The sequence below is a fragment of the Trichomonas vaginalis genome, chromosome I (genome assembly GCF_026262505.1).
Source record: "Trichomonas vaginalis G3 chromosome I, whole genome shotgun sequence".
Lineage (NCBI taxonomy): Eukaryota > Parabasalia > Trichomonadida > Trichomonadidae > Trichomonas > Trichomonas vaginalis.
Window position 1 is genome coordinate 3,620,260 of NC_067203.1, and position 22,029 is coordinate 3,642,288.

Below are 22,029 nucleotides of genomic sequence, written 5' to 3' on the forward strand. Positions count from 1 at the left end.
CATTTATCAAAATTGATGAAATTAAAAAGTATTTAAATTTGAAATTTCATTACCAGGTAGCCATCAGACTATGATACTTTAACATGATGATCCATGGGATAAAAGAAGTCATTTGAACCCAAGTTATTTTTTAGATATCGAATGAAAAATCCTCAAAAAGTGACACTAAGTTTACCTATCGTTGGAGCGAACCCTTAAACTTTTCCTCCCTTTCAATGAAATTGAAAGAACTTTGGAGGAATATATATACATATTTAACTACTAGCTTTGCAAAAAGTCCATTAGCATATAAGATAATGCTTATATTTAGTAAAATTAATATACATTTCAAGGCTAGATTTCGAGAAAAATTGAATCGTGATTTTTTGAGTGGCATTAATATTTGTAACTATATATAGTATCCAAATAATATATTATTGTGTATTCTGAAGTTTACACTTTTTTTACAAGTTATCAAAAATATTTCGCAATATCTTGCATAATATATTATTTGGCACTATTTTTAATTGAATGAAACCTAGCGGTCATTCAATTTATTGTGCTGATGATTCAAAATTTTTGAGACTTATTTTCTGAATTAATTCAATATTCATACAAAGTGTGTGAAATATGTTTCTCAACGATATCAAGTATAGTCTGATAATAAGAGTCTTTATTAAATTAAAGAAATAAAAAAATAAGGCGACCCGCTCTTGAACCTTTGCCAGTCTGAAATTCTACATAACAGTCTTGTTAAAATTCAAACATTGAAAAGTTTGACGAGACTTTAAAATTTATAAAAATACCACCAAATTATAATAATACAATCAAAATCAATTATACAAAAATTCTGTGAAAATTTCGGTTAAATTAAAATTTTTACCCAGATTTGCTTTACTTTTACCACTCCCCATGTAATTTCTGGGGAAAACGATAATTCATTTTTTTTATGGATGAATAGATCGTTTTCCTAGAAAGGACCTCATATCTCTGGCTAAAAAGAGTGTCAGATCCTAAATAGATTATTGATCTAGTGTACAAATCCAATAAAAAGCCTATTTTTTTGGCTTTTTTGGTGCTCATTTTTTCGAAGATCTACATGAATATGGGGAAACCATCGGATTTTTTTGGTTAACCCACATCTTCATGTAGTCTGGACTATCTTTCCTCGAAGGACCTCTTTACGGGTGTAAAAACTCATAAAGTTCTCAAAAGATTCATTCTCGATCTCCATGCTGAAAGAATTTACAATAAAAAGAGATCTACGCATCAAACTACAGCCATAAATGAACTGAACCCCTAAAGCTCAGCTCTTAGTTTATCAAAACGTCGAAATCCTTCTCATTGCAATCAAATTTTCTCAATAACTCATAAGAAAATCGAATTTTGATTAAGCCGATGTTATAGGTATCACAAATACTACAAACTTGAGCAATATCGAAATTGCCAGCAGAAGTTTGAAATTGCATTGCTCATATTTGTTTTGTAAACTAAAAATCTGCTTATATTATTCATTAATTTTTTATATATTATTCATATACTTTAATAAAAACAATACTATTTCACCTTAAAAATGAATTTCATAAGTCAATATTATTTTTTTGAAAATGTATCAATTTTCGATTAAAACAACATGAGAATAAAATTTACGCAAAATTATTTTAAAAAATGGTTTTAAAAATTTACAATTGATTAAGAATAAGATTGGAAGAAGTTTTGAAGTTTAATTTTAAGAAAAAAAATTCGGATATTATTCATGGATCTAAGTAATCTGATATTTGAGTATCAGCACTATGCATAAAACATATATTTATAGTTTTTTTGGATTTTTATGATTTTAAATATATTCAAATTTGGCAATCCAATAGATTTTTAAAAAATAGGTAAATAAAAATAGATTACATATGCAGCAGATTTAGAACATGAAACAAATCTTATAGTGACCCAAAAAAAAATTCATGATCCAAAAAAGAAAAAATTCCGCTAAATTGGAATCAAACCTTGGCATAATGAATCAAAATGTCCGATGTTTCAACTATACTACACCGGCAGTTCGAAAAATGCCCTTGGTGGTTCTATTTAATAGCTACTCCCAACGATAGGCGGTGTCCCCAGCTTTCGAGAGGTGGTAAAAGTAAAGCAAATCTGGGTAATATCATTTTTAATTTTCATGAGTTCTGCTGTTAACTCTGATATTATTAGTTACAATTCTTTCATGGGTGCTGTTTATTTTGTAGGTACTCATCTACCGGAATTTATAGAAGATCACCGAATTATATACAAGTATAATAAATTTGCTTGGTGGAGGTGGTGGAGACGGGGGTGGTGTAAAACCGGCGGGTGGGCTTTGGGAACTTGGTTTAATTTTGCTTAGTGGAGGTGGTATTTTTTTTTCTCAAACTCAACCCTCTGAAATAGTCTGATGAAATTATTAATCTCCTCACTCTGCCAATATCGGCTCTATTTTTAAAATTGTTTTTAAAATCTTTAAAAAGTGACACTAAGTTTACCTATCGTTGGAGAGAACCCTTAAACTTTTTAAAATTCGAACATTGAAAAGTTTGACGAGACTTTAAAATTTATAAAAATACCACCAAATTATAATAATACAATCAAAATCAATTATACAAAAATTCTGTGAAAATTTCGGTTAAATTAAAATTTTTAATATCATTTTTAATTTTCATGAGTTCTCCAATTAACTATGATATTATTAGTTACAATTCTTTCATGGAAGTTATTCATTTTGTAGAATCTCATCTACCAGAATTGATTGAAGATCACCGAATTATATACAAGTATAATATTTCTGTATTGAAAAAGTTCCGTGCAATGTCAGATAAAATGCTCGCTGAATGTCGAAGTTTTGAAACGCTTATCAATGTTTATAGTGCATACTTGAAATATTACACACCAAGCAATGAAATTGTTCAAAGTTTTTCACAACTCTGTAAAACTTTCGCAAATTCGTACTACAGTTCTTACTTAACATATCAAAGAGAAATGCAAAGGCTATCCAAATACAAAAAGTTTATTCAAGACATTGAAAGCAAACCAAAGCCAAAGCAACATTGGTATTCATTTTTCAGCTCTGAAACAATTCTTCCCAAAGAAATAAGTGAAGATGAATGCTTAAAAGAAGACTGTGCAGATCTGGATATAAATATTTCAACTTTAATTAGGCAGTTTACGCAACTTCTAATTCCCCAAATTGAAATAGCCGAACAAAATGAGAAAAGCAACAAATTAGGCAGTGACAACGGCAATATGGAAGAAATTGAAATTGAACCTTATCGCTTCAATGATGCACCAACAAACAGATTATATGAACGACTTGCATGAATTATATCGATTTATACAAGTTTTTAAAAGATTTGTATCTTATTAAAATCATAATTTTCTGGATCATCAGATTAAATTTCCTCCATTACTTCAATATTTACCATTTTTTACTGCATATAAATAGATAGAAAAGGATATGTATAAAATGTGCTCATCGATATTTGATATTTCGTGAAAAAATATCCTGTATTTTCCAACAATTGAAAATTTTTCATGACCCCTACCATGGTTCTAAAATAGCATTTTTTCACCACAGACATATAATTAACAGATATTCAAAAACTAATATCAGCACAATGTTACCTCATTCCTAGACAGTATGCCACACAAATTTGGGCCAAATCTGTGATGGTCGATCATGATTATATATGTACTTTATATATGTACATGTTACTTTATATATGTACATGTTACTTTAAATTCATGATACAAATATAGAAAAAGCTTTTTTCACTTAAATCTGATAACAACGCAAATAAGACTCATTGCTGAAATACTGATATTTTCTTATTTGATGGGCGTAGAAGCTTTCTTGATAGATTTTATAGAATATTCCAAAATGAGATAAATAAAAGTTTTATTTTTGAATTTCCCATGAAATCATCATGTGTTTATTACTAATATAAATATTTAATCTCTATTTGATATGATGCAAGGTTTAACAACATGAATCTGCGAAATTAATCAATTTTGGCGAATGATTTGAAAATAAGTCATTGATGAAATGAATTGTAACCTATACTTGAGATATGAATGAAGAAATAAAAAATAAAATTGAAAAGTCTAAGATATAAGAGTTTACTTAATTACCATTTTTTTTTTAATGTTATAAATAACTTTTTTTCGTGTACTGAACTCCTTCACAGATTTTTCTGCGCTATCCCCACATATAAACCTGTGACAAAAGCGCATATATACTCACTTCGTATTCTAATCTCTTGACATAATATAACACACCTCATATAGTCTCATTCTACCACTATCTAAGCGTTCAACCTATTTTGCACACATAATCAAACAAACAATAATAATTGTTTTAAGTAATTTTTAGTTTTTATAAACAAACAATAATAATAATAAAAAATAATATTTCTTATTTTCTTGATGGTTTCTTTCTCTGCTGTTTGGTATTAGCTTGTTTGACAGTTGCTGATAAATCTGCAGATTGTTGCATATTGATCAAACATTTCAGTTTCACAGGAACTTTTCTAGAGAATTCTCCACACTTCAGATTCAAATTGGTTTCCCCAACAACCCATTGTCCAACTTGCAACAAAGTATTTGAAGGAGGAGAATATTCAAAAGTAACAACAGTTGATGAACCTGGTTCGATATTTGCTCTTTGAGAACTAACAGTGAATCCTTGTGTTGTTATATTATCAAAGCTATAATCAGCATTGCTCTTTTTCTGTTCATCTCCGAGCAAAGCAGCACCAATTGTTATAGAACAAGTCGATTTTTCCCCTGGATAAGCCATTTCGCAAATAATTGACTGTCTGAAAATAGGTTCATCCAGAAGTGAATGATCAAACATTGTTCTAATTCTTGGCTCTTCAATTCCCCCAGAGACAAACATCTGATATGGCCATGATGATGCCTTAATAGGAACTTCTCTCTTTTGCCCATCTTCTCCGGCAGAAACAACAAAAATCGCTTCAAAATCTTGTCGATCAGTATCTGGGGAGAAAACAACAGAAGCTTCACCAGTTTGTCCTGGAGCAAGCCATTCACTGTTTGAAACAATTGAAAATGCAGGAGTTCCGCTTGAATTATTGAACCTTGCACCTTCTTTTGGCATAATTTTATAGAAGAATTGTAATTCAAATGATCCATCATTGATAACTGACAAACTTTTTGTTATAGGATGACCAACCATGACATTTCCGAAATCTAAAGATGTTTGGCTCATATTTATTGAAGGAGCAGCACCTCTTCCAACAACACTCAATGTTATCCTGCAATTTTGTCTTGTTGGGCATTTAATAACTGCTTTTGCCCGAAAAACTAAAGCAGAAGATGGAGTAAATCTAACTCTAACATTTGTTGTTGATTGAGGCTGAATTTCCGTTGTTGGAGACAAAACTTCGAAACTACCACTTTCGCATTCATAGTTTAATGTCAATGGGTGTCTGCTTATGCTTCTTACTTCAACAATTGCATCCATACTTTGTCCTAAAGCAACAGTTCCGAAATCAATTCTTCTCAAAGCCAAATCAATAAATTCGTCAGTTCTTTTTTCTTGTTTATTGATGGTAACTGCAGTAACAAACAAAGTAGGAAGAACAGAAGATCCTTTGATCTGTATATGATGCCTTCCATTTGTTGTTTTCGTTCTCCAAAACAAAGCAATGTTTTGACTAAATAATTTATATGTAAAATCAGTAGAAATAATCAAATTCTTTTCTCCTTCACTTTCCATTATTACGCTATCCTCTGATTTCTTCGATTTTCGGTGCTTGGATGAACTTGAAGAATGTTTTCCTTCTCTTTTTGTTCCATGAGATTTTGTTGTAGCGTTTAAATTGACTTCAGGGGCTTCAGAAGGTTTCAATGGCAAAGGAGGGTCAAAAAGAACAATTATTGGTGCAAATCCGCAAGCAGGAATTGTACCAACAACAGGATCAAATACAAAACCTTCTGCTGGCTCAATTTGGAAATCAACTGCTTGATTTTTGGTGTTTTTGACAGTGATACTTTGTGTTGAAGATTCCCCGAGAGGAGTTGTTTCAAATTGAAGAGATGCAGAGTTTAAAACAACGGGACTCTCTATGACATTGGCAGTACATTTGATAACAAATTTAGAACCTTGCAAAGTAATTAAAGTTAGCTCAAAATTATGCGTTTTTGCTAATTTTGATTGAAAAGTGACATCACATTCAATTGTTTCGCCTGGTAAAATAACTCCGTAGCCATCGAATGGAGAGATTGTTATTCCTTGAGGGTTCTTCACGAATCCATAATCAACAGGGACTCTGAGGGAACTTGTGATGCTTAACGTGCGAGATTTCGATTCTGTTGTATAAAAAGTGCCAAAATCAAGCGATGATGGCTCTAATAATAATTTAGTTGGTGACGATGTAAACGTTATATCAAATTTGACAGGTAATGGCTGATTAATAATATGCATCACAAAAGGAACTGTAACTTGGTCTGCTGGATAGTATTGCGCCAATTTATGGGATGTTCTAAGCTTAACAACTATCTGTAAAGGTGTTTCTGTCTGAACGAAACCTGTTTGAGGCGTAAATTCAATAAATTTTTCTAAAGTTGAAGGAATTTCTATGGTGAATCTTTGAGCATATTCACTCCTATTGTGAGCTATTAAACTTTGACGATATAATTCATTATAAAAACAAACTCCGAAATTTAGATGACTGTCTTCAAGATAAATTGGCACATCCAAGCCTGTGGCCTCTAAATTTATCGATTTTGTAAATGTGTCGAATGCATTTGTGGGAGAAGTAAACTTAAATCGTAATTCATATAAAACACTGCAAGGTTTTTCTGGTTTGAAATTAACTGTTATGCCACTTTGACTATATCCATCTATCATACCATGTTTTAATGTAAAATTCAGTATCTGGTCTGCGTGATCAACTGAAATAAATTGTTTATCAGATGTAGCTTGTCTGACCGAAAGATTCCATTCTGCTTGCAAAGCACCTGTATTTCTAATTGTTATTGGCATATCTAAATCTTCGCCTAAAACCACTTTGCCGAAATTTAAAGTTGTAAAAGGCTCAATTTGAATATCGACTGTTTTTGGCATGCATTCTATGTCAACATCGAACGGTCCGTTTGGTGAATTAAAGTGCATTTGACATTTAATGATTGAGTTATACGTCGGTGTGAATTTCAGCTTTATTTTCGATGAATTTCCTGGTGTTATTTGTCCAGGTGGCATAAAATCACAATTAAATAATGATTTGTATTCATCATCAAAACCGATATATTTAAAAGTTGATTTAGCAAAGGAAACATTCAATACATTGAAAGTAGCCTCCATTTCTTCTCCAATAGTAAAGTCTCTAAATGTTATTACCTTCGGGTCTGAGATAAAAGGCCGCTTACTCATTTTTTTCTGTTTAAAAATTTTTATTGATAAGGTGTATGACCCTTCTTAATTTTAAAAAACGTAAAAATAGTAAACCTAATCATTTCTATATAAAAATAGGCATGATATAGAATGGCTATTATATCTATTAGATTCTATAAAGTATATTATGCCCATAGAATGAAAGGGGCAATTCCATTAAACAATTTCATGGGATATTTCATCAAATAATATTCTAAAACTTTTTTTGTTTGATGAAAAACTGACACCACCATCAAAAAAAATTAAGGCTGCACTTTTGCCTTTTTTTACAACTGGCGTGAAGCAATTTGAAAATTAACCTTATAGATCTGAAGGCCCCATCATAGGGGCGTAAGTGCACACTTAATTTTTGTTTATATCCAGTCTCCCAAAGAATAATGCTATCGTTTTATGATAAAATATGCACAAGCTATTATATATTATATATATATTTCATTAAATAACTGAGATATGAGCTCTCATTACACCGGAGTTTCCAGTGTATATCATTCAAACGGATTAGCACTCTACCATCACAAAAACAAAATGTTACCACTGGGCTGGTTATTGTTTTCAACATAGTCCAGTTTGTATTAACCTTTGCTGTTTCATTTCTAATGACAATCTAAATGGAAGTTTTATTTGCATGGTTTATTTGTAAATACACCGGATTCATTTACAAACTATATATATATAACTAAAACATTATGGATATACTCCACTTAATTTTGCATTATATTTGATTAAAAAATATAAATAAACTTTAATAAGCCAATAAAGAAGAAAAGGATAAAAATGGATGGACTCTACTCATTCATGCACCACAAAAAGTTCAAATTTAAATTATTAAATATATTATCTTTTTCTATCGTCTTATTTCTCATTAATATTTGCATCATGTGAGATGAGGATCTCGGCTATTTCTTTAAAATTCATATATGTTGCAATACGAAGGGCTGTTCTTCCATAGTCATCTTTCTCATTGACATTTGCACCGTGTGAAAGGAGAAGTTCGACTACATCTTTATAATTATGTTCTGCTGCTAAATGAAGAGTTGTTTTTCCATAGCTATCTTTCTCATTGATATTTGAACCGTGTGAAAGAAGAAGTTCGACTACATCTTTATTATTATTCCATGTTGCTTTATGAAGAGCAGCTTCTCCATAATTATCTTTCTCATTGATATTTATGCCATGTGAAAGGAGAAGTTCGGCTACTTCTTTATTATTATTTTTTGCTGCTTTATGAAGTGCGGTTTGTCCAGTACTATCTTTTGCATTGATATTTGCTCCATGTGAAAGTAAATATTCACACAAAGATAGAATACCAAACATCGTTGAATAAACAAAAGATTTGTCAATATCATTAGTTTGATCGAAGTAAACTAAAAATGATTCAAGATTTTTATATTCTCCGCATTAAGTTAATCTGATTTGAATATTGTATTCATTCATCAAGAAAGTAACAAAATCAATATTGTGTGAAATAATTGCATATTCCATGCATTTTTCATCTGGTGTTTGATATTTCAAACATTCACTCATGATCTCTTGATTTCCGCCTAAAAATGATAATTCTAGACATTGTTGAGTTATTTCTGAGTTAAATTTTGTTCTTAATAACTTGAAACAACCAACTGCTCCATGGTAACAACATAAATCAAGTAATGAATATCCTAATCCAGAACATGGATATAAATCGCTTTCGAAAGCTTGATCTTTAAAAAATCCATTACTTTCTGTGAAGTAAATGAATTTTTCTTTATCATCATACATTATTGCTCTGAATATTGTATCTTCTGAATGAATTTTGAGATTTTGAATTTCTGTCTCGTTATATATTGTGATGCCCAAATTAATTCCGTATTCTTCATAAAATAGGTAATTAGAAAAAGAATTAATACCAGGTACCATCATTAACTTAATCATCAGTAATGAGTTTTACAAGTTTCAAGTATGACTTTGTATAGCGGTTATTATAAGGAATGATGTTAAAAATATCTTTAATAAGATATTGTGGACAATATTTCTTTGAATCAATCAATTCTGCTTTGATCATTTTGTAAATTGAGCTTAAATCTTCTTCATTTTCTGTTTTTAACTGATACAATGCAGCGTATGAATCGATGTAGTATTTATTGGCACTTCTCAGTTCATTGTATTTATCTGGACGAATGTTTTGATTGGACATGAAAAAAATTTAACAGTCCGAAATCACTATTTTACCTTATAAAATATTTTTTTAATCCATTGTTAAAAAAAGTTCCATGTTAAAATGCTAAGCATGCTGAAATTAACTGATCGAAATGCCGAAAACAACATGTACTTGCAATTTATCGACTAAAATATCTCTAAAATTTATTATGTGAAGTAAGCATGTTTCAATCCTTTTATTATATCTGTTTTCTCTACAAATATCATTATATGTTGCACGTGAAAAGCATATATAATAAAAGAATTGAATACAATTAACGCCAAATACATACCTTAATATGGAATCACAAAATTAATTTAGATATGTCTTTGATATCTTAACAGTAGCATTTGATACGAATTTCAACAACAAAATTACTTTCCATTAGCTAATATCCTCATTTCAACTATTCTCACACAGGATATTATCAAAATTTATTTGAAATAACAAATCACAATAATAAACTAAATGTAATGTCGAATGAACAGCATTATCTTATATAAATTTAGAATAAACATCTCATAAAGAGGACCTGATAAGTAAACTTTTTTACAAAAATTCGTACTGGACAAAGTTCGACGAGGAGAAAACAAACTCTCTTAGATTATCATATTAATTAGCACAAAGCAAAATTTTATATATGAGTTGTTACAGCTCATAATATTCTACGTTAACTTATAATATTTAGCAATTAAAGTCAACATGCTTATTTTCATGTTCACCAATATTCATTTGCTTGAAATAGAAGGAAATTAAGATAATATAATAATAAAAAAATAAACAAAATTTATTATAAAAATTAAAAATTATTGTAACATATAAGTATACATATCTCCTGCTGAAGAAGCGAAAGCTATTGCAGGCAATGTTGGATGTACAGTGAATATACACTGTGAAGGAACATCTATAAACTGCATGAGAGGTAATCCATCAGGGCCGCAGCATTGAGGACTAGACACATTATCATTAGTGAACAACAAAGGAAGATGCTTATGTGCAATGAAATGTTTAGGAGGTCCCTGAGGAATTCTCAATGTACTTAATGTTGCTTCTCCAATGTTCCAAATTGCACATTTTCCTCCAGGAGTACTTGCATAAATCAGTTCTCCGCTTGCAGACAACTGAGATATTCTATCTCCAAGAGTAATTGTCAATCTCCTGACGTGTGCATCTGGATCTCTTATATCAACAGCATTCAAATATCCATTCGCGTATCCGACGTAAATCATGTTTTCATTTGAAGGACTCAAGCACATTGCGCTAGCGATGTGTTGTTCTTCTGATGGCCATTCACCAACAAGCATCTGTTTCGTGATATCCCACATTGCGATACCACTATTTCCTCTTGTTGTGAACAGTTTATCGCCTTTGCAACGACACAACTGCGCGATGTTGTCAATGTTGTAATTCGCGTCAGCTCTGAATGAACAGAAAGGTGTTGAATAAGAAGGATTCCATAGATGAACGCATCCATCACCTGTTGAAGCAACAACAACTTTGTCATTTCCGATTCTTGTGCATTGCAAATCAGTGATGTCGTAATCAGACAATCTGATTTTGTTGACGATTTTATTCGTTTCGTCAACAGAGAAAATGAATTTGTTGCTTGTTGCTACAGCTGAATCCAAACTTATTGGATCGAAATCAATATGCGTTGGTGAGAACTTAAACAATCTTCCTTCAGCAACTAATGTTGATTGTATTTTCAATGAATAAGTGCTCATTTCACTTTTGTTCTCAATTTTTGGTTGTTCAATCCAATCAGGTCCAGCTCTTAAAAGGTTCTGTATTGAAGAACTCAAAAGAGAGTCATTTGTTATATCAGATGGGAAGATTTCTGTATCTTCTGTATGTTCACTTTCATCTTCAGAAAATGACACTTTTTGTCCTTTTTGAAGATTATCTAAAGCGAAAGGCGGAGACACAGAATGAGGTCTTCCTTCGTTATTTGTTCCATGGTTACTCATTGTCAATCTCTGGAAATATCCTCTGAAAATCGTTGCTCTCTTTTTAACGAAAGGATGAGGATCATGAGATAACATGTCAATGATGTAATAAACAATAGTACAAATGTGAGAAATCGAATCATTTCTGTGTGCAACTTCATCCAATTTCAATAAGAACTCCGAAAAGTTCTGTTTCAATGTGTTTAGCTTCATGTCATCGTACCATAAAGCGAACAACTGTGAGAATGTTGCTGCAGAGTTAACAACTTGTGATTTTCTGTATCCGATTATAAACATTTCTGCGTTTTGATGGAGAAACTTCGCACAAGCATTAACTAACTGCATTCTAACAGTATAAGAACAATCCATGAAAGAAGGAAGTATCATTAATATCAAGTGCAAATTAATGATTTGATCGCCTTGTTGGAAATACGATTGTAAAGCATTGATTGCTGCAGCTCTACACCAAAATATTCCATGGAAAATGGAAAGAGAAATTTGGAAATGAATGGAATCAGGAACGAAACAATCAGGATCAATGGAAATACCATTAAATGATTGACTCATTAACAACAAAATCCAATGTAATAATGGACTACTCGCTGTGGAAATAACGTTCTTCAGTTTGGAATGAAATTCTTTGTTGTTAATGAATGGATTTATGTTGTTTAAATTGGAAACTAACAATGTAATGATGCCACAAATGATTGTACGAGTCTTTTCACTGATGGATGTATCAAAAACATAGCGAAGTAACAGTTGGTAATCGATGTCATTTCGGATTTCGGAAATAAATCCGGAATTTTCGTATAACATCGAGAAAATGATGTAACAAAGACTGTTGAACTCTTCCGTGTTCTTTGTATTACTCAATAAAAGGAAACATGGCTTGAAAATGATGGATTGGGCAAGTTTTTGTCGGTTTTCTTTAGATCTTGAAGCAAATTTTGCCAAAAGTGGGAAACATTTGGGATTATTCGCTACTTCTGAGAAAGGAACATGGCACAATATTGTTACAAGGAACATTTTCATTCGCGAGTCAAGTTTCGTGGACAAATAATGTTGAAAACTGTTAATTGCATGTCCGAAGAAATCTGTGGCGAATGAAGGAAGAGGAGTCAATGTAGAGGTGATCCATTGGTCGATTGAAGTTCTCCATTGAAGCCAGAGCGGATGGCGGGTCATACTTGCAAATGAGGGATAAGAAACGGGATGTACGTCGTAAGGAGCAAGTAAATATTGCGAGAGAATAAAATTACGAAAGAAAGTGGCAATGGCTGGATCTTGTCTGAAAAGATTTTTATATAATTGAGGTTTAAGGCAATCCGAGGCAATTGCGTCTGTTAAACCACAGAGGATATCTTCTAGTTGCTGGCGATGCATTTTGTCGCCAAAGGCAAGAATTCCGTTGATCTCATTTAGAGGAAATCCGGGATCAGGAAAAGATGTATGGTAATACTGTATAATGTGACATAATATCGACATTGCAACTGGAGAGAATAAACAGGTGGTAAGGAAATCACGAGGAAGCTGTGCATTCGTTGGCAAAGTTTCATTTACGTCAGTTGCGCATAAACAGATCCAATCGTCCCAGTTGGAGTCTGACTGTATGTTTGGTAATCCAGTAAAGATTTTTTGCGATGATGTTGGCGATTTATTCTTTAATTTTTGTTTATTTGCTGTTGAATCGAAAACTTGAAGCATTGCACCTGCGTTATTGCAATCGAAGATAAAGAATGAGGGTGTTTTGAGGTTCTCGAAGATTTTTCTCGCTGGATATGGTCTGAAAACGTTTGGTTTTCCATCGCAAAGGAAAATGTTCGACTTATCCACTTGCGGGAATCCGTATCCGATGTAATGGAAGATAACGCGAGATGGTATTGCGTCTCTTCTGAAGTTTTGAAGTTGATTTAATTTTTCTGCTGAAGGAGATACAAGAATATTAACTTTAAATGAAGGATGGATACTCTGATATGCTGATTTGTATGTAGTATTCACGCCGGTTGAGAAATCTGTAAGAGGAGCGTTTGTATATTGCCATGCGTAATAAGGATTCTTTTCTGAGTATTCTACTTCAACTTTTGAAAATTGAGCAGGATGGGCAATTAGTATAAAGACGTTTTCTGTTAAATGTGTACCTGGAAAAACAAAATCTTTATTTATTACTAATTTTTGATCTAAATCGTAATCACTATCATTGTACGTTGATATTCTGGCATTTTTAGAATCATCAATCATTGATTTGTTGATTGATTGGATATGTTGTTCATTTTTTTTGAAAATTGTTGGTTTAACTGGGTTTTGTTGAATAGGTTTGTCATTTTTCAGATCGTCTGAAGTCTCACCATCCGAATATTCATAGCCTGAACTTTCATACTCATCAAATTTCATTGCCCCAGTTCTCTTCATGGTGAGATGTCAATTTTTTTTATCTCGATTTCTTTTTTCTGACAAACTACAAAGGAAAACAATGACAATAGAAACCCACTTTGTAGATATGTACAGATGTAACGAATTTTAGAAAACAAGAAAATCAAAGCATATTTACTCTTAACATTGTATACCTAAGCTAAGCTTGTCTGATACATTAACGTTTGTCTATAGAGGACCTTAGTGATGCAGTTGTGCAGAAATATTACCTCATAAATTTCAGAATCATTAGAACATTTTCCGCATTTATTTTGCCAATTTAAAGTTTACAATTTTTCATCAAACTGAGTCCCTAGACGTGCTAAGGTTTTCGCCAAAAATTTTAAAGTTTACAATTTTTCCAATTTCCCTTTTTGGGGGGCGGGAAGATTTATGGAATTTTTAGTTTAAAATTTTCTAATGTCTGATCCAAACTTTCATCCAAATAAATTCTATGAATTGATAAGTATCTACAAATACTATATCGATATATATACAGCATTGTATCAACTGAAAACGGAAAATGAAGAAGAATTAAGCTCGATTTACAAAATGATCAAAATAGACTTGATTGATTCAAAGAAATATCTTCCACAAAATATAGTCAAAGATATTTTAGATATTATTCCGTATAATAATCGCTATACAAAGTCATATTTATATCTTGTCAAACTCATTTATGATGATTATCACGTCGAAGATGTTACAGATGTTATACTTGCTTCAATTTTCCTGTTTTATAAAGAATATGGGATTAAATTAAACAAGTCTAGTAATTTCGAAAAAATTAAATCAGAAAATTTCGAAATGTATTTAGAAAATACAATTTACCGCGCAATTATGTATGATAACAAAGAAAGATTCATTTTCTTCATTGAAAGCGAAGAATTTGACGAAAATAAAAAACTGAATAGCGTTTTATACCCAGAATCTTTTAAAAGTTATTCATTACTTGAATTATGTTGTTACTACGGATCAATTGATTGTTTCAAGATATTAATAACGAAAAACGAAGCAAAAATTTCTCAGGAATGTCTTCAATTATCATTTTTAGGGAGAAATGCAGAAATCATGAATGAATGTTTGAAATATCAAAAACCAAATAAAGAATGTATGAAGAATGCAATTATTTCACACAACATTGACTTTGTTACATTCTTGATGAATCAATACAATATAAATATCAATCTAGATTATTGCGGAGAATTTAAAAATCTTGAATCATTTTTAGTTTATTTCGATCAAACTCATGATTTTTACAAATGTTTTGTTTATTCAGCGATGTTTGATACACCATCCTTAAGCGAATTTTTCCTTTCACTTGGCCCAAATATCAATGCAAAATATACAATAGGACAAACTGCTCTTCACATTGCAGTATCTAAAAATAGTAAAAAAACAGTCGAATTCCTTATTTCACATGGTGCAAATATCAATGAAATAGATAATAGTGGGCAAACCGCTCTTCATATTGCAGAACGGAATCAAAATGAAATAATGACTGAATTTCTCATTTCACACGGTGCAAATATCAATGAAATAGATAATAGTGGGCAAACCGCTCTTCATATTGCAGCAATGTATAATAGTAAAGAAGCAGTCGAATTTCTTATTTCACATGGTGCAAATATCAATGTAAAAAATAATGATGGATATACCGCTCTTCATTATGCAGCAAAATATAATAGAGAAGAAATTGTTGAATTACTTATTTCACATGGTGCAATTATCAATGAAGAAAAATAATCGAAAATTTTTGGAATATCATAATGTTGCATTACTAAATTGTTGTACTACTAAACAAATAGCTTTTAATTTCTTATATAATTTAGCAAAATTAAGAATATTCAACAGTTTTTAACAAAAATAGCACGGAATATCTAATATACATATCAAGGATAATTTGTTATATGATTTTGAAGACTAATTATCATTTTTGTTAATTATTTTATCCTCCCAATGATGCTAACGTCTTTTTATTGATTTTTTTTTTTCAAACAAAAAATTCACAATGTCTTCATTAGCCAGCTTAAAGTCTAGTGAAGATGAAGATAGTCCTCCATACATGCTTTTGCCTGATGTAAGTTCTGATGAAATGCACCTCATTGTTGAGGGTTCTGAAGTTGATAAAGATCAAATCAAACAAGTCAGCGAAGAAAAGGCAGATACTTCAGCAGATTTAAATACCACACATTCATCAAAATGTTGCCTACTAATTTAATTTCTGTGGTAGTTAATAATAGGAACCTTTCCTATTTTAGCAACATGTCAGCACGAAAAAATACTGAAAATAGGCTATTGAATAGATCATATTTTCGTCAATTTGAAACAATTCGATGCATATCACGAAAACAAACAAATCATCTTATATATTATTGCAAAAAGGTGTTTGTTCGTTTATATGTTCTTTCACATACCATGTACTTTATAATATTTTTGTTTTTTATCCTAAAAATTGGACAAAATTGAAAATACTCAGCTGAATCGGGCGTTTTTCAGCACCAATGAGCTTGAAAATCATGAATTATGTGGATTAGCTAACTTGAAAGTTGTCATTTGCATTAATTTACGTTTTACTTCGAAATGAATTATTAAATTGAAAGTATTTTGTAAACTATAAGTATTGGGATATATAAAAATAAATGTTTATTAATTTTTTCATAAATTAGGATTTCAAAAATAAGTCTAAAGATTTGGAAAAAAATCCCTGAGACTGCTTCGAATATGAACAAGTTCCTAACTCTATAAACAAACATTATCAATAAATGTTTTGATAATTTTGAGCGTGTTTGATATTATTGCATCTAAAATTTTACAACAAAGGAGAGTAAAGTGAAATTATGCAGTTGGAGGAGGTTCTGCTGTATTACTTGCTGCCGTTGAACCAAATAACTTTTCCATACCACCAAAGACAAAGAGGTATACACAAATGGCAATAATGCAAACAGTTAAGAGTACGCCAATCACTATTCCGGCAATAGCACCACCACTCAAGCCACTTGAATCTTCATCGTCGTCATCTTTTGGTAATTCTTGTGTGACATTACATCCTTTTTTGCTTTAAATGGCATCCATGCATTTGAAGTATATACTTTTCCATTGCATTCTGGAATGACCTTCTTTGGATAATCAGATTCATCTATTTCAAGCAGCTGCAGCAAGAAGAGAAACATAGTTTATATTAATTGAGAACTTCTAAAACAGTTGTTATTCAATTTTTAAATGAATTCAATTCCGAATAACTGCAAATTAATGAGTGATTTATATTGTTTAACCTTTTAGAAGCAATTTGAAGTTCGAGCGAGTATTGAATTATCTCCCTGAAAAATAAGAACTAAGAAATATGTATATTTCATTATTTTACATATAGATTCAATGAAATAATTCGTACAATTTTTATGGAAAAACGGTAGTTTATCAATTTATCTGTAAATATAAAACGATCGTTGGAGGACATTTCCAAATCTTATGGGACCGCAACAATATGTTTTTAACATATACATTGCTTGTTGGTTTGAACTTCGGCCATACAACGTTGTCTATTGTTTTCTGCCCTGAATAAGTTAAAAAATGTACGATATCTCAATTCATATGACGCGAAAATGATAGTTATTGGGCAAAGAGAATAAAGATTTGATTTACGAACTCCAGATCTGGCACAAATTTCGGATTCCGGATTCTTATAACATATTATTGGATCATTTATCTCAAAAAGCGTGCAAAATTTTTAACTGTATAATATACGAGATGTAAATCACATCTAATTATGAAATTTCAATAAACAATATTTTAAAAAATCTTCAAAAGATGAATTTACAATCCATTTAGCTGAAAAAAAAACTAATTGGAATCAAAATGCCAATGATAGCTAGTTAGATATTACTAAAATTTTGAGAAGAATAAAAATTAAAAGAATAGAACATATATATCTTTATAAAAATAGCAAAAACGATTAGAGAGAGTTAGTAGCATCTGGAATTTCTATATCATATGGATCAAATTTTGGTGAACAGAGGTTTCCGAGGAATTCGAGAATTCTATCGAGGTTTCTTTGACCGCTGAATAGAACTGGTACTTTATCAGTAGCTCCAAAGAAGTAAAGTGTTGGAAAACCACTATGTGAATCAATAATTGGAGGTAATTCATTAAGATCTGCTTCAATGTAAGCGCAAACGCATTTATATTTGAGGATATCTGCAATTTGGTTCAAAACAGGAAGGAATTCATGGCAATGCTGGCACCAAGTAGCAGTAACTGCAATTAAGACATCTTTTGGTTGCATAATGATTTCTTCAACATTGAGACCGACTGCTCTTACAACATTCTTCATGTATTCGTCAACTTCGGTCGGAATTGGTTGAGATACTAATGAATAATTTTCTTGACCGTTTTTAATCCTTGTAAGGAACTGTTCTACGTAAGAAGCATTCATTAAGTTCTCCTTTTGTATAATTATCCATCTGCGATTTGATCCGACGAGATCACTTGTATTTAGAACAAAGAAATATGGAGCAGCAGCTTTGTTGAAGGATCCTGCTTCAACAATAAATCTGCAATTAGAGTTTGGAAGCGAAGTGAAGAAGAAATCTTTAAATTCCGGATTATTACTCAAATTTCGGATATTTTCTAAAAAGAATTCATCATCTGTTTTGTTCATTGAATTTGTAATGTATCCCGCCAAAAATTGGCGCTCTGTAATGCGTACTCCCTTTGGATGAACAACTGATGTATTAAAAAGCTCTGAAAAGTTCGAAATTGGCTCTAATGTCTTGTAGATTGGATGATAGCCGTAAAATCCTTTTGTAATACTGATGTTAAATTCTAAAAATGTTGAAGAATTTGCAAAATAAATTGGAACATTTTCCGGTAGACTTTCTGGTACTTCGTGAGAATCTATAGAAAACAGTAATGGTTTCGTTGAATCTAATAATAAGCGGAGATCTTCTGAATTACGTATTGTTTGGAATAATCCTTCTTCTAAGTGAGATAACCAGCGTGTAAATGGGATGGAAAATGCTCTCGGACGATCAATTAATGAAAGGCTGCCATTTATAAATGGTACTATGCATGGAAACTGTTTGCATTTATATGAACTTGCCAATTTTTGTGGTGCCATGCCAAAATTCATTACTGATTTGTATTTCTGAACACCGTTTAGGGCAAATTGAACTTGATCATAATCGTTTGCAAATAACATTATATTAATTCCGTTTTTTTCAGTGAAACTTGTTAAGTTTTCTTCTGTATACCTATCAAGTATTGCTTCTATACCAACTGGTTCTCGAACGCGTAAAAATAAGAAGAAAGATGAAAACATTTTAAAAATTGAATGTCAACTCCAGTAGGAAAAAACTGACACTTTAATTTCAATAAAAATTATTTCAATCAGAAACTTGAACAGAGTAACATTCCAAAGAATGTCAACCTGCGCAATTCAGCGTGCATTAGATAGAGCTCCCCCAGCCCAAGCAGGAAAAAATTAATGATTGGACAAAGGATAATGATATTACAATCGACAGAGATGGCAAATAAGCTTATTCACCTTTCTTTTTCATTACCATGGAGTTGCAACGATATTTATCTTATTTGAAAAAAAATATGTTGTAAAATCGAGAAGTCTATATTGCAAGGGAAAAAATGAGGTGAATAAAAGTGCTATTACCAAAATTTTCAAAAAGAATGTCAAGTTCTGAGCCAATAAATGAAAATGGGTGCACTTACAGTGACCTTAAGCCAATTAAAGTATTCGAATACCCAGATCAAGTATCAAAAACTATTTGGGGCGTCAATTCCAATAATGTTATACAAATATATTCACAAATTATCGAATTAATAACAGCTCACAAAATAACTATCGAAATGGTACTTTACATGATTGATAATTTCTCACAAATTCGAGTCAAAGAAATTAAATTATTTTCAGAACTTTATCAAAAGATATCAAACGCATTTTCATATATCCATGAACCAAAACACAAGAAATTAGCAACACTTTTATATTATAAAGGTTTTAAATTTGAAAACTTCAAACCGAAAATGAAAGAAGAGGAAATTCTGAATTTATATTATATTCAACAGAATCTCCTTTATACTATATTGAATCGGATGTTCAGACATTTTTGGGGTGGTTACGCGCCACTAACAAAACGTTGGAAAAGGGTTAATTTTTCTGTAAATAAAATACATACAAATCATGACACCATTTAAAATTATTAATAATCCAAATTTCAACTCGTATATTTTGTGAATTTGTTAATGGTGCACTTACCACATTATGAAATGCTCTTCCGAATTTAATATATCTTTATTAGAATAGCAAAAAAAAGTATAAAGGTTATACTATATATTATGTATATAATAACTTATTTCCAATTAAAAAAAACAATTAAAGTTAATAAGTTAAAAAAAATTGAAAGAATTACAAAATAGTTCGAAAATTGAAAACTACCCCATTTTCGCCCTATTCTGTTATTAATAAAGGCGACGGAATTTATGAATAGGGTACCCTATTTATGAATGGTTAGAATTTGGAACCAACTATCTTTTTTTCACAGTTATCAGGATCATTCAATTATTTTAAGGTTAATATACAAAATATATTGAACAAAAAATCAGAAAATAATAATAAATGAATGATTTTTAAAATTGGAATCTTTTTTAAAAGTAATCTTGTGTGTAGAGATATTTTGAGACATCAGCTGTACATAAACTACTTCTTTGAATTTCAGTATCATTTGAATAAGGATTTTATAGGAATGTATTTACTGTAGTTAGATAGTTGATACGAAGTTGTTTAATTGACCAAAGTTTCAGGCAGGTATTGAGGACTTATGCAACCTGGTTATTTGCTTCCACAACCAGCAGATCTATTTTGATTTCTTAACCTTATCAGAATTTCTTTATTCCGTGCTTATATACAAAAGGTGTATATAATGACTTATCATATAAAAAGTAGCAACTTTGAATTATTTAGGTAACACCGAATGTGGCTATTATTGCATTTTACTATTAAAACAAGGATTTATTGATTTTGTGAGAGCTTGTCAGAAAATGCTAAATGCTCCCTAAATTCTTGATAAATGGTAAGTTCACCCTAAATGATAAATAAACATAATAGACTATAATTTTCAAATAATTTATCAAGAATTTAAATCGATGTTACACTGGCTTCTGTCATTTATTAAAGAGTTAGAAATTCAGAAAAAAGTTGAGAGTTTGAAAAATTTTCCATTATCAAAAATTCAATCAAATTTACAAATTCAAATTTCTCATTGTTGATTCAGATGAACAAGTGCTATAAGATTCTATTTTATTTAATATCATTTACATATATGCTTGCTGTTTACTTACAAGAATCGAAATCAAAGGATTTCTTAAGTCTGATTCAAAATGTTAATAATAAAGATTACGCTAATTCATTCATTGCTCAGCAACCAAGAATTACTGTCTATTTAATACAGAAAAATGGTGAAAAACATATTATTTACGAAGGATTCTATTTTAAATATGCTTCATGGGAATTCAAACTATCCAGCATTACAGAGTATGAAGATAAAGCAGTCATTTATTTGTTCAAAGAGAAATATATATATACTGATGGAGTAAAAGAAAGTTTGGAAGAATTTTTACAGATATTGAAAAAAGAAGCTCGTAAGATAACAAATTTTGAAAAATATCAATACAATTTTACTGATAGCCGCATGTTTTGCCTCAATAATAAGAATTCATTAATAATTAACTTTTATTCAAGCAAAATTGGTCAATATTGATAAAGTCATCGAAATCACAGTCGAAAAAAAGATTTCAATGAATAGTGCAGAATATAAATATAAATTCAATGAAAATGATTCCGGCAAAGACGATCCACTACCTACTTCGCTAGATGATTCAATTGGTTGGTCTGATTTGATTGGTGTGCCTGGTTTGATGATATTTTTAATATTTTTAATTGGTAGTCTTTTCATTGGTGGTTTTAACTTTGATCGATTTAATTTGCTCGTTACAAAAATAGCAGACATTTTTAAGTCAATCATGATGCTACAAAGAGGGAGAGATTCTATATAATGCATTCCAATGGATAAAGG

At 30.9% G+C, this 22,029-nt stretch overlaps 8 protein-coding genes across 8 annotated transcripts; 3 read left to right on the plus strand and 5 right to left on the minus strand.

Moving 5' to 3' along the window:
- Positions 1-2,664: 2,664 nt before the first annotated feature.
- Positions 2,665-3,321, plus strand: TVAGG3_0923480 (uncharacterized protein; the record flags this gene model as incomplete). The annotated part of the gene is made up of 1 exon (XM_001330403.1): positions 2,665-3,321. The coding sequence occupies one exon, from the start codon at positions 2,665-2,667 to the stop codon at positions 3,319-3,321; it is 657 nt and encodes a 218-aa protein (XP_001330438.1).
- A 796-nt stretch (positions 3,322-4,117) lies between these two features.
- TVAGG3_0923490 (uncharacterized protein) lies at positions 4,118-7,402 on the minus strand (the record flags this gene model as incomplete). The annotated part of the gene is made up of 1 exon (XM_001330404.1): positions 4,415-7,225. The coding sequence occupies one exon, from the start codon at positions 7,223-7,225 to the stop codon at positions 4,415-4,417; it is 2,811 nt and encodes a 936-aa protein (XP_001330439.1).
- An 867-nt stretch (positions 7,403-8,269) lies between these two features.
- On the minus strand, positions 8,270-8,731 carry TVAGG3_0923500 (cyclin-dependent kinase inhibitor 2C-related family; the record flags this gene model as incomplete). The annotated part of the gene is made up of 1 exon (XM_001330405.1): positions 8,270-8,731. One exon carries the CDS (start codon positions 8,729-8,731, stop codon positions 8,270-8,272), a length of 462 nt encoding a protein of 153 aa, XP_001330440.1.
- Positions 8,732-9,317: 586 nt separating this feature from the next.
- On the minus strand, positions 9,318-9,587 carry TVAGG3_0923510 (protein of unknown function (DUF3447); the record flags this gene model as incomplete). The annotated part of the gene is made up of 1 exon (XM_001330407.1): positions 9,318-9,587. One exon carries the CDS (start codon positions 9,585-9,587, stop codon positions 9,318-9,320), a length of 270 nt encoding a protein of 89 aa, XP_001330442.1.
- Positions 9,588-10,391: 804 nt separating this feature from the next.
- Positions 10,392-13,946, minus strand: TVAGG3_0923520 (regulatory-associateD protein of MTOR family; the record flags this gene model as incomplete). The annotated part of the gene is made up of 1 exon (XM_001330408.1): positions 10,397-13,945. The coding sequence occupies one exon, from the start codon at positions 13,943-13,945 to the stop codon at positions 10,397-10,399; it is 3,549 nt and encodes a 1,182-aa protein (XP_001330443.1).
- A 419-nt stretch (positions 13,947-14,365) lies between these two features.
- On the plus strand, positions 14,366-15,691 carry TVAGG3_0923530 (spectrin binding; the record flags this gene model as incomplete). The annotated part of the gene is made up of 1 exon (XM_001330409.1): positions 14,366-15,691. One exon carries the CDS (start codon positions 14,366-14,368, stop codon positions 15,689-15,691), a length of 1,326 nt encoding a protein of 441 aa, XP_001330444.1.
- Positions 15,692-15,818: 127 nt separating this feature from the next.
- Positions 15,819-17,208, plus strand: TVAGG3_0923540 (uncharacterized protein; the record flags this gene model as incomplete). The annotated part of the gene is made up of 1 exon (XM_001330410.1): positions 15,957-16,166. One exon carries the CDS (start codon positions 15,957-15,959, stop codon positions 16,164-16,166), a length of 210 nt encoding a protein of 69 aa, XP_001330445.1.
- A 649-nt stretch (positions 17,209-17,857) lies between these two features.
- TVAGG3_0923550 (intramolecular oxidoreductase activity, transposing S-S bonds) lies at positions 17,858-19,559 on the minus strand (the record flags this gene model as incomplete). The annotated part of the gene is made up of 1 exon (XM_001330411.2): positions 17,898-19,262. The coding sequence occupies one exon, from the start codon at positions 19,260-19,262 to the stop codon at positions 17,898-17,900; it is 1,365 nt and encodes a 454-aa protein (XP_001330446.1).
- Between the last annotated feature and the right edge of the window lie 2,470 nt (positions 19,560-22,029).